Source organism: Nothoprocta perdicaria, unplaced genomic scaffold (genome assembly GCF_003342845.1).
Source record: "Nothoprocta perdicaria isolate Ctin4 unplaced genomic scaffold, notPer1 scaffold_75, whole genome shotgun sequence".
NCBI classification, from domain to species: Eukaryota; Metazoa; Chordata; class Aves; order Tinamiformes; family Tinamidae; genus Nothoprocta; species Nothoprocta perdicaria.
Window position 1 is genome coordinate 2,265,659 of NW_020456032.1, and position 16,247 is coordinate 2,281,905.

At 59.0% G+C, this 16,247-nt stretch overlaps 1 protein-coding gene across 1 annotated transcript; it reads left to right on the forward strand.

Annotated features, from left to right (window-relative positions):
• Nucleotides 1–57: 57 nt before the first annotated feature.
• On the forward strand, nucleotides 58–13,356 carry RNF157 (ring finger protein 157). The gene is made up of 19 exons (XM_026051398.1): nucleotides 58–145; nucleotides 3,617–3,735; nucleotides 5,269–5,357; nucleotides 5,914–6,060; nucleotides 6,473–6,590; nucleotides 6,889–6,955; nucleotides 7,073–7,116; nucleotides 7,506–7,553; nucleotides 7,984–8,055; nucleotides 8,157–8,316; nucleotides 8,404–8,516; nucleotides 8,689–8,915; nucleotides 9,028–9,136; nucleotides 9,428–9,539; nucleotides 9,630–9,814; nucleotides 9,985–10,050; nucleotides 10,285–10,333; nucleotides 11,874–12,142; nucleotides 13,222–13,356. Exons 1-19 carry the CDS (start codon nucleotides 58–60, stop codon nucleotides 13,354–13,356), a joined length of 2,217 nt encoding a protein of 738 aa, XP_025907183.1.
• The last annotated feature ends 2,891 nt before the right edge of the window (nucleotides 13,357–16,247 follow it).

Sequence of the window (16,247 nt, forward strand, 5' to 3'; positions counted from 1 at the left end):
CCGGGGCCGGGCCGGAGGGCGCCGCGCCGCCGCCCGCCCGCTGAGCGCGGCCCGGCCATGGGGGCGCTGAGCAGCCGGCAGAACGCGGCCGTGGAGGAGGTGGATGTCCCCGCCAATTCCCTCTACAGATACCCGCCGAAATCCGGTACGATCCGTGCGGGGGGAGAGGGGGGGGCGCTTGGGCCGGGCTCCCTCCCGGAGCCGGTCCGGCTGCGCGGTCGAGCAGGGCAGGAGCACCGAGCAGTGAGTGAGTGGAGGAGGATGCTCCAAGCAGCGGGAGAGGGATGTTTGGAGCAGCAGGATGGGGATGCTCCGAGTGACCTGGAGGGGGGGGGGTGCTCCAAGCGTCCACCCGGCCCTGGACCCCCCCAGGGACCCTCCCCGCCGGGACTGGAGTCTCCCGGCTCTCCCCCTGCTCCCTTCTCTCCAACTTGGCTGAGTTTCTGCTACTTCACCAGCGGTTTCATCCCTTGCTTCATGCTGCAGAGCTGCGGATGCTCTCGCCAAAGCCCACAGCCGGCATCAGGGTGACCCGGGCTTGCAAAAGTGCTGCGTAAATTCCCAGTGGCATTGGAATGGGGGGGAGCAGAGGGGATCCCCTCCTTCCCAGGCTGCTGCAACCTTGCTGCTTCTGCGGATATTTCCCTGCCCTGGCTCTGCCTCGAGCCGTCACAGCAGACTCTTCCCAGCCCTGCATCCTGTCCCTGCTTCAAACCTTGTGCATGACCTTGGAAAATCAGTCCCTCCCCTCTGGGCAGTGGTTTTCCCTGCAAAAGGGCTGGGCCGATGGGATGTCTGAGTGGGTTGCACTGGGGAGCAAAGTGAGTTGGGCTCCTAGGATATGTAAATATGCAAAAATAGTAAAAAATATCTGGCGATGATGTCTGAAAATGCCCTACATGTGCCGAGGGTTTGCCACAAGATCCTTGCGGCGCTGGCTAATATTAATAGGTAACTATTTTGGTAGTTAATAGGATAAGGTAAACATCAGGATCATTAGCGCCATGACAAATTGCTTGCTAATTATGCCTAAAGACCTCCTTGGGAAGAATTACTGCTGGTGCAAACTTGTCTAGCCGAGATGTGCTCCATGTCTTCTTCTTTTTTTTTTTTTTTTTTTTTTTTTTTTTTTTTTTTTTTTTTTTTTTTTTTCTTTTTTTTTTTTTTTTTTTTTTTTTTTTTTTTTTTCCTTTTTTCCTTTTTTTTTCCCTTTTTTCCTTTTTTCCTTTTTTTCCCCTCCAAAATTGAGAGCACAGCTGGAGCTGCTTTGCCGAAACACCTGCCTGGGGTCAGACCTCCTCCCCCGGCTTTGGCCCTCTCTGAAGCCGCCAGCGCAGGCTGTTTCTCCGAAACAGGCTGCAAAGCACAATGCCAGGATGCTCAGGCTGCGGCACTGCTGCCCATCCTCCCGTGGGACCCTGCTGCTCCCAGAGGCATTTGCATCTCCTATGTATTWTTTTTTTTCCCTGACCCGGTTTCAAGGCCTTGGTCACCTTGATGCCTGGCTATGGGTTTTGCTCTTTGGGAGGGTTCTGAGCCAAATCTCCTCTGGGTGAGGGGATTTGCATGCTTATCCATCCAGTCTCCTGGACACTGTCTTTTTTGTGGGAGAACTCGGCACTTTCAGGTGTGTTCAGGGAGGCTCATCTCAGCGTGAGCGAGTCCCACTGCTCCGTGTCCCTGGATACTGCAGCCGTAGAGGGGACAGAAAGTGCCAGGGTGCTCCAGGGACGCCCTCACCCTGGGAGCCACGCGGCCATCTGTCCCAAGAGGAGCAGAAACTGGGGGCCGTGGCAGATTAGGGCTCTCCTGCTTTTAATCTTGCAGGGGATTTGCTCTCAGTGCTGTCGGCAGCCGAGAGGGAGGGAGCAGGAGAAACACCGAGCGCTTGAGCTGAGTCTTCAGCAGTGACAACACTCCTTAAGCACCGCTTGGAAAGAACCGGCRGACTGTGGCTGTGGCCTTGGGAAGGGATTTCCCAAGGGACAGGCTGTGGGGACCCCGCGGAGGGCACAGGGACAGCAACTGCTCAACCAGGCGGTGACTTTGAGCACTAGTGATGCGTCCTGTCCCTGTCACCCTGACGGACACAACCTGCTGGTGACTTCTGCTGCCCTGTGCAGCGGTGTTGAGCCTGGCATCCCAGCTTGGCACTGGCACCAGCTCCGTTGGTACTAAGCCGAGAGTCGCCTGCCCATCAGCTCACACGTGGGTGGCCAAGGAGCTCTGCTCGGGTCCCTGGTTTGATGAGCATGGTTGGCACGGAGAGCCTTGCCCAGGCTCTGTCCTAGAGCCAGGGCATCCCAAGGCTGGCAGGGAAGTGGGCAGGTTCCTCCTCCGCACCGTGGCTCCGTTGGCCGTGTTCCCACCCGCTCCCCTGAAATCTCAGCTCTCATTAAAGCCCGGCTTTGCCTGGGTGATTTAACCATCCTTGACAGGCCTGCGCTCCTTCAGGGCAGGCGGGGCTGCAGATTTGCAGTTTGCCCGGAAAAGGAAACCTCGGGATGGAGGTTGTGCCCTGCAGGTTCTGGGGTTCTGGCCGATTCTGCCATCCTGCACATCCCTGGAGCTCCTGTTTTCCCAAGGCCTTGGCCTTGCAAGGCTGGTGCTGCTGAGCTGGGGCCGCGGCCGTGCCGGCCGTTGGCTCCTGGGCTTTTCCACGCGGCTGCCTCCTTCCCTGTGGAGCGGCCCATAAATTATGTACACGGAAAATGGGACCAGAAAGCAGCAGGCGTCAATAATTGATGGTCGAGTTTTCCTTAGACGGGGAGCAGCATCCGTGGCTCCGCRGGAACGGGCCCAGCCCTGGCACCCCTCTTCTCGCCTGCAGCTCCGAGCCCTCCTCGATTCATCCCCGTGTGCTCCTGCTGGGCAGAGGGGCAGGGATGCAGGGTGGAAGMGCAAAGGCATTTAGCATCCTGCATTGTGCGCCTGGCATTGCATCCTGTGCCATGAGGGGTCGGAATATCTCTGTTCATCTCCTTCCATGTCCATCCTCTCCTTTTGCCTTTCCCGACTGCTCCCTGCTGCCCTGATCTGGCCTCGCGTCCCTCTTTCCTCCSATTTTCTCACCTTTAATGAAAAGTTCCAGTCCACACACCCTGTCTGCGTAGTTCACAGAGGTGTTTTTCCCCACGGTGGTCAAAGTCTGGATGGCACGAAGCGGGAATGAGTCATCTTCCGCCTGGCTGTGCAAAATCCATGCCCTCCATAGGGTTCTGCTCTGGGAAGGCTGAGAATGGACAGAACTCKGTTCACTTGTGCTTTGCTCACAGTCCCGGAGCATGCACTGCAGTCRAGCTGTCCCTGGTGTGTGCTGGGCATTAGTGCTCATTTTGCTTCCCCAAAGGAACCCACTCCGCCTTCCCCAGCACCTCTTGCCGCTTGCCCAGGATCCGGCCGTGCTCAGTGCCGATCCGGGGCCGGCTGCCAGCAGGGATGTCCTGGGTCCGGTGCTGTCTCTCTGCCASCTCCCCGTCCCCACGGCCAGGGTTGCAATGGCTTCGTGCTGCTCTTTCGAGCTCGTTCCTGTCTCGCCCCGGCCTCTCTGCGGCCTCCCTGGCCTCCCCACAGCCTCCCTCGGCTCACATCCCCCTTCCCTGATCCTTCTCCCCAGGGAACTACTTTGCCAACCACTTCATCATGGGCGGCGAGAAGTTCGACTCGACGCACCCCGAGGGCTACCTCTTTGGCGAGAACAGCGACCTCAACTTCTTGGGCAACCGCCCTGTCCCGGTAGGGACCGATGCCGTGGGCATGGGATGGGCACAGGCTGGCAGGGCCTCCAGCCTTGTCGTGGGAACAGGGCTCAGCTGTGACATCTGCCAGGACATCTGCTCTCCTGAAAGCCCAGGGCACTGTGTGGGTGCTAAGGAGGGGAATGGGTTGGGGGGGGAGTGAGGGGATTCTCTGATGTCTAATATACAGGTTGCGTTCTGCAGCCTTTCACTCCTATGTGAGTGCCTCCTACCTGCCTGGCCACGTGTATGAGTGCCACAGGAATTTGACAACATCGCTGTGTCTCTCCCTGAGCCCTCGTCAGACCAAAGGGTTTCCAAAGCCTTGGCAGAATGGGAGTTTTATTTATTTATTTATAGACCTTAACAGAAACCTGTCTGGAGCAAATACAGCTAGTTTGCCTATAGTGTTCTTAAATGCCTAATGGTTATGGTGAGTTTTTTTTTCCCTCTTGTTTCTTAGCTTTGTTTAAATGGGGCGGGTAGAAAAAAATATCTCCCAACAGCCGCTTTGTGAGGTACAAATCTGGCTTACAAAATTTTTCATTAAAAAAAAAAAAAAAGAGAAGAAAAACACAACACCAGCTCGTGTGTGGGTGCCCAGGGTGACAGCTGGCTTTGTGCTGAGTTTGGGGGTGCTCAAATCCGCTGGGGGTTGTGCGGCATCACTCTGCTGAAGAGCAGCATCTGCACAGGTGCCTGGGAAGCACATGGTCACCCTGGAGCAGATCCACTGTCCTTGCCCTCATAGGGATGCTGCTGGTCGGGGTCCCTGCCCACCACAGGGGCTGGGTGGGCTGGATACCCGCCCTGTACCCAAAACACCATCCATCATGGGGAGAAAACAGCAGGATTCGTACCCGTTTCATAGCCGTGTATGAATTCCCACCTGACTTCCCCTCTCCCMGGTCTCGTCCATCAACTCTCCCTGCTGCATCAGCAGTCTAAAAATACCTGGCGTGAGCAGCTGCCCGTGCCGGCCCTGGAAGCGCAGGGTGCTCCGGCAGCGCGGGCTGCTCCCTGCAGTGCAATCCATGCCCCTTTCCCCTCGCTGTGCCTCTGCTTCTCTTGAGCAGGGATGTGCCCAGCTCCCACAGCCTTGTCCCTTTTCTTAAGCTGTTCCTTTTTCTATTATTATATGTGTTTTTTTTCCCCCTGTCTTCAGATATCTGCTCCCAGAGTCTCTGGATCACAGTGGTCCCTCTGGTCCCCTGYGGAAAATCAGGGCAGGGCTCGTGCATCTCTAGGGTGGTGGCACTCACAGGTGTCACCTYGAAAGCCCCCCAGCCAGAAGGCTCATCACCCCCTGCAGCAGTGGTGATTAAGAGAGGAAGCGAGGGGAAACCTTGTGCCATTTAAGCTGTATACCATGTTTTTCGGGAATGTGGCAGGGAGAAGAGAGCAGATTTGCCAGTGCGACTGCTTGCAGCACTGAGGGACTTCTCTGCAGCCTGGGTGACTCTGTCCGGGCCATGAAGTCCTCGTGTGCCTCCCAACCAGCGCATCCCCCCCTCCTCCTCTCTCCTCCTAGTTCCCCTATGCTGCTCCACCTCCTCAGGAACCCGTGAAGACCCTCAGGAGCTTAATCAACATCCGCAAGGACACCCTGCGCCTCGTTAAGTAAGTGGAGTGCCTCAAGGCCGGGCTGAGGGGCTGCTTTGCAGGGGGGCAGTTTGTCCCTGCGGGCCAACATGACCCACGAGCACGGTGTCCTCGGGTGCCTCTGGCCTCGCTGCCAGCAGACACGGAGGGCCAGGTGCCAGCAGCCCTGGTTGCAGGGGGCTGCAACCCTTCCATGCTCCAATAGCTCCTTCCATGCTCCAATAGCTCCTTCCATGCACGATCTACTCGCTCCGGTGCTGCTGTAATTCCCGGTGTGGAAGCATTTCCCGTGGGGCCGGGAGCTGCTGGCAGCCAAGGGCATTGCTTTCCATGTGCTCTCCACCGGGCTCTTGAGGGCGGCAGGATTAAATGGAGCTTAACGCTGCCTTTGAAGGATTTACTTTCTCGCCCTCCCCCTGCCCTTTCCGAGGGCTTATTGGAGGGAGGATGAGGGATGGCAGCCGAGGGAGGAAGGCTCAGGATTATGTCTGAAATCTGCCTGCCATGTCCCAGCAAGATGGTGCCCCAGGTTCCCCAATGTCCCTGCTTGTCAGCAACCCTCCCTGCTGCCCAGGTGCTCGGAAGAGGTGAAGACACTGGGGGAAGAGGTGAGCAAGGCAAAGGTGCACTACAACGTGGAGTTCACCTTCGACACAGACGCCCGTGTCGCCATAACCATCTACTACCAGGCGAGYGAGGAGTTCCAGAACGGAGTGGCAAGGTAAGGACACTGGTATGGTGCTGCTGGACCCATCTCCCAGGTTTTGAGCTGTGCCCGTCACTGAGCTGAGGCTGTAGCTCCTCATCCCTTCGTATCGGCAGCTGCCTCATTTTGATTCCCATTCCCATCTCGCTGCTTCTTGTTATCTCTGTGTCAAAGCTGTGAAACCCYTCCCTATGCCCCTTTGGCATCAGGTTGGTTGCCTGAACATTGGGGCTTCAGGAGAGCTGTGGGTTGGTTGAGCCCTTCAAGGGACTTCTTGCCTCAGTGGCCCCAAGAGGCAGCCAGGAGGGCAGTGGGGGAATGACTCTTGCCTTCCCAGCACCATCGTGAGCTGGGGATGGACATCAGGACTGAAACCTCGAAGATCTGATCTGGCAGCTGCTAACCTTGTCTTGTCCCCTCTGGGCAGCTACATCCCCAAGGACAACAGCTTGCAGTCGGAGACGGCGCACTACAAACGGGGGGTATGCCAGCAGTTCTGCATGCCCTCGCACACCGTGGACCCCTCGGAGTGGCCAGAGGAGGAGGTACGGCCACGTGTCCAGCACATGAGCCATCCTGCTCGTGGATATGGGGTCCTGGCGGGGTCTCAACACCAGAGCCCTGTAGCTCAGGGCAGGATGGACCTGCCTGAGGTTCAAGGTGGTGGTGGAAATGCTCCTACAATGCAGAGCCAGCAGTAACCTGGCCAGCTGTCCACCACAGGGACATGCTCTGCCCRGCATGTCCTGCAGCCCAGGATTGATCCTGGGCTCAGGTGGCAGCTGGCCAGGGCTATTCCTCCTGTTGCTTCTTGCACGTAACTACTTCCTTCTGCTTCTGCAGCTGGGCTTTGACCTGGACCGGGAGGTGTACCCCATGGTGGTGCATGCCGTGGTGGATGAAGGGGACGGTAAGGACAATGCTGCCACAGAGGCGAGGTCTCCAGCGCTGCTGCCCTTGGCTCCAGGCAGCCCTGGGGACCAGGCTGCCCTCCCCTGAGCCCTGCCTGCCTCGTCATGTCTTGCAGAGCACATGGGCCACTCTCACGTGCTGCTGGCCACCTTTGAGAAGGTAAGTGCTGGCCTGGGGTGTCCTGAGCCTGCTGGTTTCCCTTCTAGACTTGGCTTGGTTTGGTTCCGAGCAGCTCCTGAAACTCAAGCTGCCTTTGGGGATCTTCCCAAAAGTGYTTGATTTTTTTAGGCACCTAGTTTTGAGGCTTTTGCTCTTGATACCTTCTTTGCTGGTCCAACAAATGTCTGACCAAGCAAGAAATCCCCTTGMACCCTGCGCCCCAGCTGGGCAACATCCCAAACTTTACCCTGATCATGGGGTGCTGGGAAAAGCCAGATCTTGCTRGAAAATTGGCTGCTTGATCACTTGGGTGATGGGTGGGTACCAGCACACAGCGTGGTGATCTCTGTCCTTGTCCGTCACCTGCTCACTCGCCTGCTTGCCCCCAGCACACCGACGGCACCATCTGCGTGAAGCCCCTCAAGCAGAAGCAAGTGGTGAGTGTGTCCTGATGGGATCCTTGTTCCTCTCGGGGAAGGGGCCACCATGGCAGGTCATGGGGAGGGTGCAGAGGGTCTCCAGGATGTCTGGAGTGGTGGCTCCCACTGAGGCAGAGCAGCTCTTCCTGATGTCCCATGTCTTGGGGGTGCCACCCTACCGCTGCTCACCACAAATTGAAGCACGGGAAAAATGTTCCACGGGAACTTAAGGAAAAAAATCTTCATAGTGAGGGTGATAGAGCACTGGAACAGGCTGCCCAGAGAGGTTGTGGCRTCTCCTTCTTTGGAGATCTTCAAAACCTGCTTGGACGCAATCCTGTATAACATGCTCTAGGTGACCCTGCGTGTGCAGGGGGGTTGGACTAGATGATTTCCAAAGGTCCCTCCCAACCTTAAGGATTCTATGATTTCCTGCTGGCAATTCCAGGTGGACGGCGTAAGCTACCTCCTCCAGGAGATCTACGGCATCGAGAACAAGTACAACACGCAGGACTGCAAGGTGTGTGGGGACATAAGCGGGTGCTCCGGGGAGCCAGGATCCAGGCCCTGTGCCCTCGCTGTTGTCCCTGCAAGGGGCCGAGCATTTCCCGCCCTCGCCAGGTGGCCGAGGACGAGGTGAGCGACAACAGCGCCGAGTGCGTCGTGTGCCTCTCCGATGTGCGCGACACCCTCATCCTGCCGTGCCGCCACCTCTGCCTGTGCAACACGTGCGCCGACACGCTGCGCTACCAGGCCAACAACTGCCCCATCTGCCGCCTGCGTAAGGCCCCGGCACGCGGGCAGCGGGTGCCATTGGGGCAGGTTTGAGCCTCAAATCGTTACCCGCTCGGTGCTGCCTGTCTTGCAGCTTTCCGCGCCTTGCTGCAGATCCGAGCCATGAGGAAAAAGCTGGGCCCGCTGTCCCCCACCAGCTTCAACCCCATCGTTGCCTCGCAGGCCTCCGACTCGGAGGAGCACTCGGTCAGTGCCGCAGCGGCTTCGTGCGGCACCTGGAGCCACCCTGGGCAGCAGAGACCCCCATGAGCTCCGGCGTGGGGCTCCCGCGCGCACGGGGGGTTGTCCGGGTGCCGTTGGGAGCGGGGCAGGGAGGGCAGCACCGCGGCCGCTCACCCCCGTCCTCTGCCCCTGCCAGTCCTCGGAGAACATCCCGCCGGGCTACGAGGTGGTGTCCTTGCTGGAGGCCCTCAACGGGCCGCTGGCGCCGTCACCGGCCGGGCCGCGGATGCGCGCGCTGGGCGAGGGCCGCGGCGCGGGGCCGCTGCCCTCCTACGGCGGCGAGGGCCGCCTGCCGCCGCTGCGCGCCCTCTCGCCCCTCGACGGCCACAGCCAGGGGCTCAAGCTGAAGAAGAGCCTGTCCAAGTGAGTGTCGTGGCCGCCTCCCTGCGAACGGGGCGCTCGGAAGGCCCGGGCTGCTCCCGCAGGGTCGCTGGTGGGGTTGCTGGCGTCCAGCAAAGCCCTGTGCTCTGGCCAGGTCCATCTCGCAGAGCTCCTCCATCTTGCCCGAAGAGGATGAGGAGAAGTCCTACAGCGAGTCAGAGGTCAGGATTGTCCCGAGGAAGTCACCTGCTCGGCACGAGGAGGTGAGCAGCCGGCCACTCCAAGCTGGGCCACGCTCTTAGCCCCGTTTGCACCCCTGGAGGAGGCGTTTGCTCTCCTAGAGCTGGTGAGGAGCTGAGTGCCGGGTCGGGGAGGTGGTTTGGGGCAGCTTTCCTCAACCCGGCAGTCTCTGGGTGGGTTTCTTGGGTTTTCCCCTCTGGGGCATCCTCAGGGAAGGGCAGAGGGAGATGGAACGCCCATGGCTRCCCGGCTGGAGGCTGCAGTCCACAAGGTCTATATACCCCATCCCAACGGCCTCTTGTCTCTTGCCCCAGGAATGCGGCGTGACGCCCGAGAGTGAGAACTTCACCCTGTCCTCGTCAGGAGCCATCGACCAGTCCTCGTGCACTGGCACCCCGCTCTCCTCCACCATCTCATCCCCAGAAGGTACAGCTGATGCCTGCTGCCATTTGGGACCAGCCCGGGGGTCTCTGTGGGGACCGTGTCCCCCAGGCTCAGCCTCTACTCTGCCCCCAGACCCTGTGAGCAGCAGTCTGGCCCAGTCCGTCATGTCCATGGCCTCCTCGCAGAGCCAGCACTCTCAGATCAGCACCGACACCGTCTCTTCCATGTCAGGCTCCTATATCGCTCCTGGCACGGAGGAGGAGGGTGACATGCTCCCGTCACCGGCGGCGGCCAGCGCCGTGACCTCYGAAGGAGAGGTAGGGCTGGCATAGCCACCATCGCCCTGTCTGGACCACAGGGCAGGCGAGGACATTTGCAGCACCGAGTGCACCCCATGGGCAAAAGACAGAGCTCCCCCTGCAAATCTGCCAGCAATTAATTTATTTTTGCTTGTTTTTCCTGCTTCTTTTCGACTCTCCTCCCACAGTCGACACCTGTGGAATCCCCGGATCTCAACTTCGTCAGCATCTCTGCCGAGGAGCGTGATGCCGAGGTGAGAGCCAGCACCGAGGGCTGCCCCGCATGGCACATTGCCCCTTGCCAGGGTGCTTTCTGAGGAGAGATGGGGCCATTCCGTACAGTGCCAGCCGTGCTGTGCACCACCTTGCTTTCCTGGGCTGGGAATGGGCCCTCCGGGGTCAGCGACCTGGGGGGACCTGGAAAAGAGCAGTGGACCCGGGACACCTCGGCTCTTGGAGCTGCTCATGCTTGCTGCTTCTCACCCCAGGGTAACGACGTGCTGGAAGACGAGGACATCTCTCCCACGCAGGAAGACGGTAAAGGGCCTCGGAGTGTCATCCCCTCCTCTGCGGCTCGGGAGCCACTGGTGGGCAGATGGGACCATCCCCTCCGAAACCACAGGGAGCCAGCACAGCTGTTGGGTCATCCCCAGCTCCTTGGGGTCCTCGTGTCCTTCTCCAGGCAACGCTGGCTGTGTCAGGAGCACTCGGGATCTGGGAAAGCACCTACTATACAAAGGCTCGCAGGGCTGGGGCAGAACCAGTCRGCCACGATCCCTCTGTGCATCTTTGAAGACGTTTTCCTTAAATACTCCCAGTCTGCGTTGGTTTCTTTAGGGAAGGGTTGCAAGACTAATCCCTTTAGGCTGTTCTATTAATTATTTTTGCCTGTTCTCAACATGGCTTAGCAAGTCACCCTGGGTATCTTGAGGGCTCCCAGTCACCCCCGTGCTATCCACCCACCTCCCAGCTTGGATCTCCTGGGAGAAGGTCAGGAGGCTCCTTGTGTCCCCCCTTCTGTGACTGCATGTTTGTGCCAAAAGTAAATCCGAACTTCTCCCCATCCTTCAGACAAGCTGGAGAGCAAGAGCCCAGCCATGTGCTCTGTCCCGGCATCGTGTTCTCAAGGGCAGGAATAGTCTCTGCCCTGGGATTAGATTCTTGCTCAGGGTGAGATGGAAATACRAGAAGTTGGGTGCCTAGAGAGGTTGTTAATGGCACTTGGTGACATCYCTGAGGGCCCAGGGCCCCCTTCCTCGTGAGGCTTGTACAAGAACTGTTGCTCTCCTGCGGTGCCAGGCGCCAGCAAGCAAACCTGTCATGGAAGGTTTCCAGCTCCAGCACCTTGGAGCAGGATGGTCGCTCCTTAGGAAGAGATCCTGGGGCCAAATATCTCTCCTGAAGTTTAGTCTCTTGCATCAAGTAGATGAACTTAAAAAAAAACCAAAAACAACAGCTGCAGATCTACTGGCTCAAGTCACGCTAAGGAGCATATCCTACTTGTCCTTCCTCAACCCCGGCCCCGTGCAAGGCTTGGCTATGGCTTCTTGGTACTCGCCTTGGGCTGCTGCCTCCTCAGGCATTACCATGGATGCCACGTCCCCCCAGAGTCCCCCACAGGGCCGCTATGGCCCCTCTGTGGGCTCTGCCTTGGGGAAAGGTCCGTTGGACACACGGTGGCAGCTGGGCGAGCTTTGGGCTCCGTGCTTTCCCGCATCCGTGTGCCGCCCTTTGTGGATGTGTCTGATCTGGACCGTAGGCACCAGAAGGCGAAACATGGGGAAGGGTCCCAGCGTGGGYCGCTTCCAGAGCTTCTCCAGCAGCTCTTGGCTGCCTGTTCCCTGATCCACAGCCACGTGCCGGTTCCTTCTTGCGCCTCCAGCAAGGACAGCAGCAGCTGGCACTGTGCCCGTGTGCAGCCTTGCTGCATGCCTATCACCTTCTCGATTCTCCCTTTCTTTAGACACCTCATTTCCCTCTCTCAACGTGTTTTAGAGGTGGGGAGGAGGTAGGAGAAGCCCCGGCTGTTGCACGGCCTGGCCGAGCCGCGGCTCTAACCGCCTTCGCTCCCTTTCAGGCCCGAGGACAGGCGCTTTCCTCGGTCTGCGCTGCGACAATAACAATGACGTGGCCATCGCACACGTGAAAGTGCTGGACAATAAGCTGTGCTCTGAGGCCTGCTTACCTGGTGAGTGGCCGCCTGCCGAACATGAACTCGGGCTGGGGGGGACATTTTTTGCTCTGCCCTGTGTCACTCCCCGTCCTCCTGATCTTCCTGCCCTTTCTCACTGTCATCTATCCTCATCTCCATCCCACTGTCCATCCCACTGTGTGGCTGCCCACCAGGCACAGAGCTACCCGGCAGCAGGAGGCCAACATGCCCCATCCCAATGGGTTCCTGATGCCTGTTGGGCTTTTGCTTTGGCGAGGGTGAAGTGCTTCAGCTCTAGCAGAGCCCCAAGGATCCATCCCTCTCCTCCATCTCTTCACACTTTTTATTCCTCTTTTTCATCTCTGTTTCCTCACTCCCCAACCCTCTCAGCCCCTGCCTCCCCCCAGGCTCCATGTGGAAGTTCATGTTCGCTCCGTGCCAACACGGTTCCTCAGCCCCTGCTTGCATCCTGTTCCTGTCCAGCTGTGGGGTGACAAATGTATGGGTGATGCCCGGCCACGGGACTCTTGTGCCCATACATTTGCATGAGCAGCTCTGCCCTGCAGCTCGGCCTGGCCTCACTCCTAGATGGAAAAGCTGGGGCAGGTACTGGCCCTGCAAGTACCGCCAGTGCCGGAGAGCCCAGCTTTGGGGATGGGGAGCAGGTCCCTTCTTGCCATCCCGTTTCCTCCGGGAAAGCTTTACCTCCCACTGCCCCTCACGCTTCCTGGCTAGCCTGTTCCTTGTTGTTTCTGCTCCAGAGAAACATGGTGAGGAGCAGGAAACTGTAGCCACTGCCCAGACACCTCATCCCATTGCTCAACATYGGCAGCTGGGATCAAAGACCTGGGTGCTGCGAATGGGGTGCCTGGCTTGGAAGCACCCTGGTGGCCCTGGGGCCTTTTTTCAGTTCCCAAGCCAACAAGACAAGGGCAAGGGAAAGGCTGCTTTGCTCCCAAAATTCCGCGGCAACCCTGGTGCTGGCCTAGAGCTCAGGGATGGAGCGAGCAGGGAATTAGCTTATGGGCGCTACTCTGCCCTTGGCAAGTGCATCCTCAGGCAGCGGGAAAATCTCCAGCCTGGCTCGCTACCCACAGCGAGATGCAAAGCGATGCTTGGGGAGCCTCCTGGGTGCAAAAGGGGTTTTGCAATGCTGCTTTGGCGAGGCAGCTCCTTCCTCGTCCTGCACCAGCCGCCTTTTCGCTGCCCTCTCCCCAGGCCACATCTCCTCTCATGCTTAATCAGCCCRCACTGGCCCTTTGGACCTTGCTAGTTTTGCAGGGGACGTGATTTGAGGGAGAACTCGGTGTTCGTGTCAGAGCTGCTGGCGTTTGAGCTCTGCAGCATTGCTGGTTTCGATGCACTGAAAGTAGGTGCTCATCCAGAGGTCTATCCGGGACAAGCATAGGCAGCTCCCTGCTCCCGTGAGCCATCTGGAGCTCGCTGCCAGCATCACAGGTTGGACTAATGTGGAAATTTTCCATGGTAAATCACGGCTGGTGTTTGCCTGCCAGCCCTGCGCTCAGTTCATCCATTCTCATAGATTCAGTTGTGCCTGTATCCATGGAATGCGCAAGAATAATGCGTATTTTTACTTTGGGAACACGTTTTATTTTAATGAAAGCTTTTAAAAAAAAGTGTTTTCTCCCAACCTCATTTCCAGTACATTGATGCGATGGGCTCAGCGAGGCCCTGCATTTCTCTGAGATGCTCCTGGGGGAGCTGGTCCTGTGCTCAGGACAGGTYTGAGGCTAAAGGCAGGGGTGGCTTCCCATGGGTTGTGTGCCAGAGGGCTGGAGCCACCTTCCCCATGCTCCCTCCAAGGACACGGTGGGCTCATCTAAATCCCTGCACGGAGACGCAGTGACACCAGGGTGCCTTGTGCAATGTARCGCTCGCGCTTAGTGGGATTTTGGCGTATGTCTGTGTGAGGTCCTGTTTGATTCTCCATCCCTTCYGGGATCTGCAGCCTTAATCCGCCTCGCTCCTCGAGTGGGCTTGACGTGAAAAGCCGTCCGAAATGGGAGCTGTCACCTTCCATAAATCAGCAGTCAGCGGCGTGTTATTATTTTGTTGTTGCTTCCTCTTTGAAAACTCCCCTAGGGCGAGCTGGCACGGTGTCCTTGCAGGGCCCCGCTAGCCTGGGGACRCTAAGGGGGTTAGGTTTGCTGGGCTGGGGGAGCCACCCTGGTCTATGGGTGCCCCTGGTGTTGAGGTGGCAGAAAGCAGGATACCCCCTGCTCAGCCCTTCGCCCTGACCCAGGTGGGAAGCAGGACAGGAGAGGATGGAGAGGTGCCTGGCGGGTGGCTGAGTCCATCATGGATACCCTTGCACTGGAGTCTTCCTTGGTGCTCTGGAAGRTTGCAAAGGTGCAGGATGCAGCCAGGTGGCAAGGGCCATTCCCCCGTGACATCTGCCTGGTGCTGTGTTACCCGGCGGCATGCCTGGGGCGCGTGGTGGTGGCATTTTCTCGCCGTGCTCACTGTTGCCTTCTGCTCTCTCTCCACACGCAGCCGCTGGGCYGGATTCCTGTCCCATTGACATTGAYGACTAGGTAGGAGCCCTGCGCGCACCTCGTGTCCTTGCACAGGAGGCAGCTCGGTCCCTGCTCCCGTCCCCGAGCAGCTAGGCGCCATGGGGACATGGGACATAAGGATCTTGTCATCAAGACCAGGACTCGGTGGCCACCTCTTACTGCCCAGCTGGCCGTTTCCATATGCCATCCCTTATGGCCCCATCTTCAGCCCACCTGTATGTCCTCGTGGTGGGCAGAGGCCGAGCCCTCAAATCACCCCTGTTCTTCCCTTTGGCCCCATGGGAATTCCAAGCAAACAAGGGGTTTAACGAGCTCTCCCCATTCCCACAGCCAGCCGGGACAGGTAACCCTGGGAACGCAGCTGGAGCCACCGGCACGAGCTCTGCCCTAAGTGCGGTGAGAGCGTCCGGCAGAGCGTCGGGAGGTGGAGCCCTCTCCTTCCCCGTGCCAGCGGCCGAGCTGAGCTGCCGGCAGCGCTTTGCAATCCTCCTTAGGTCCCTGCGAAGGCCATGTGGCCGTGGGGCACACGGCCATCTGGGTCTGCCTGGCCGCAGCGGGTCCTGCCCTGCTTTTGAAGGACGCTCTTCCCCCACCACAAGGGCCTTTGGGCCCTTGTTCGCCTCTTCCACATTGTTGCTCTACAGCTTGTAGAGCTGTGATGTAGAGCTGTGATGCTCCCTGTTCAGGCCCTGCAGGAAAGGAGCCTGGGTTGCATTTCCAGGGCATTTTTTTCCCTCTTTAAGCCCCAAACCATCCCCAGCTAGCGGTGAGGGCAGCTTCACCATCCGCCTGCCATGCCCCTAACCTGCGCCTTCTCTCTGCCAGGCCTCAAAGCAGCTGCCACGAGGGTCGGGCAGCGGCAGCGCCAGCAGCGTGCCAGGCCCGCGGGAGCGCTGCCCGTCCGAGGCTCTGTGCCGCGGGCCCCGGGCCCTCCTCTGCCGCAGCCATAGGGATTCCTCACAATCCGGTAACCTCACATCCTCTCCCCGGGCGCCGCGCCGCGGGAAGCCCTGCCCACACCTCGCTGCGCACGGATGAGGTGACGCTGGAGCCCGTCGTGTTCCCTGTGCTCCTCTTCCCGGTCACCGACACCGGCAGAGGGATGCCCGGGGCCTGTCCTCCCGGGGTGTGCTGGTGTAGAACGATGTTCCCGCCTCGGCTCTGCCCCTGCCACCCTGTCTCCGAGGCCAAGGGTCCTTCAATGTCACTGTCTTCCACCGCATGGTGCTCGGGCTGGGCCCTCTCTCCGGAACAAGTGCCAAAAGCGCCAGCCCGCAGCTCCGGCCCTGCTCTCTCCGGAGCACTTTGTAGCAGGGAGGGGATGGGGCTGCAGGCGCTGCCCCCCTCCCATGTCTCCATCCCCTCATCTCTTCTCCCCTCTGTTCTCCCCTCAGTGTTTGCTCGGCCAGGCAGGAATGAGGATGGGGCGGCTTGGGATCGCTGGGATTTGGGGGGATCCCACAGAGGGCTCGGGCCAGCAGTAGGAACTCAGTCCCCATGCAGCCCCCGCAAAGCAGCTGGGTCAGGGTCCCTTGAGGGTCCCTTTGGGAAGCATGAGACTCCAGATCCCTGTTTAGCTCCTCCTGGAGCGGCTTGGGCCCCGATGATGAGGCTGAGCCTCCTCTTCCCCCCTCACGCAGGTTTCTCAGTGGTACCAGAGTGATCTAAAGCCACCTAAAGCTAAGGTCTTAGCTAGGATCCAAAGCTGCCTCCTCCAGGCATCGTGGCCGCCATCCCACACCATGTTCCTTTCTCCCCCGGC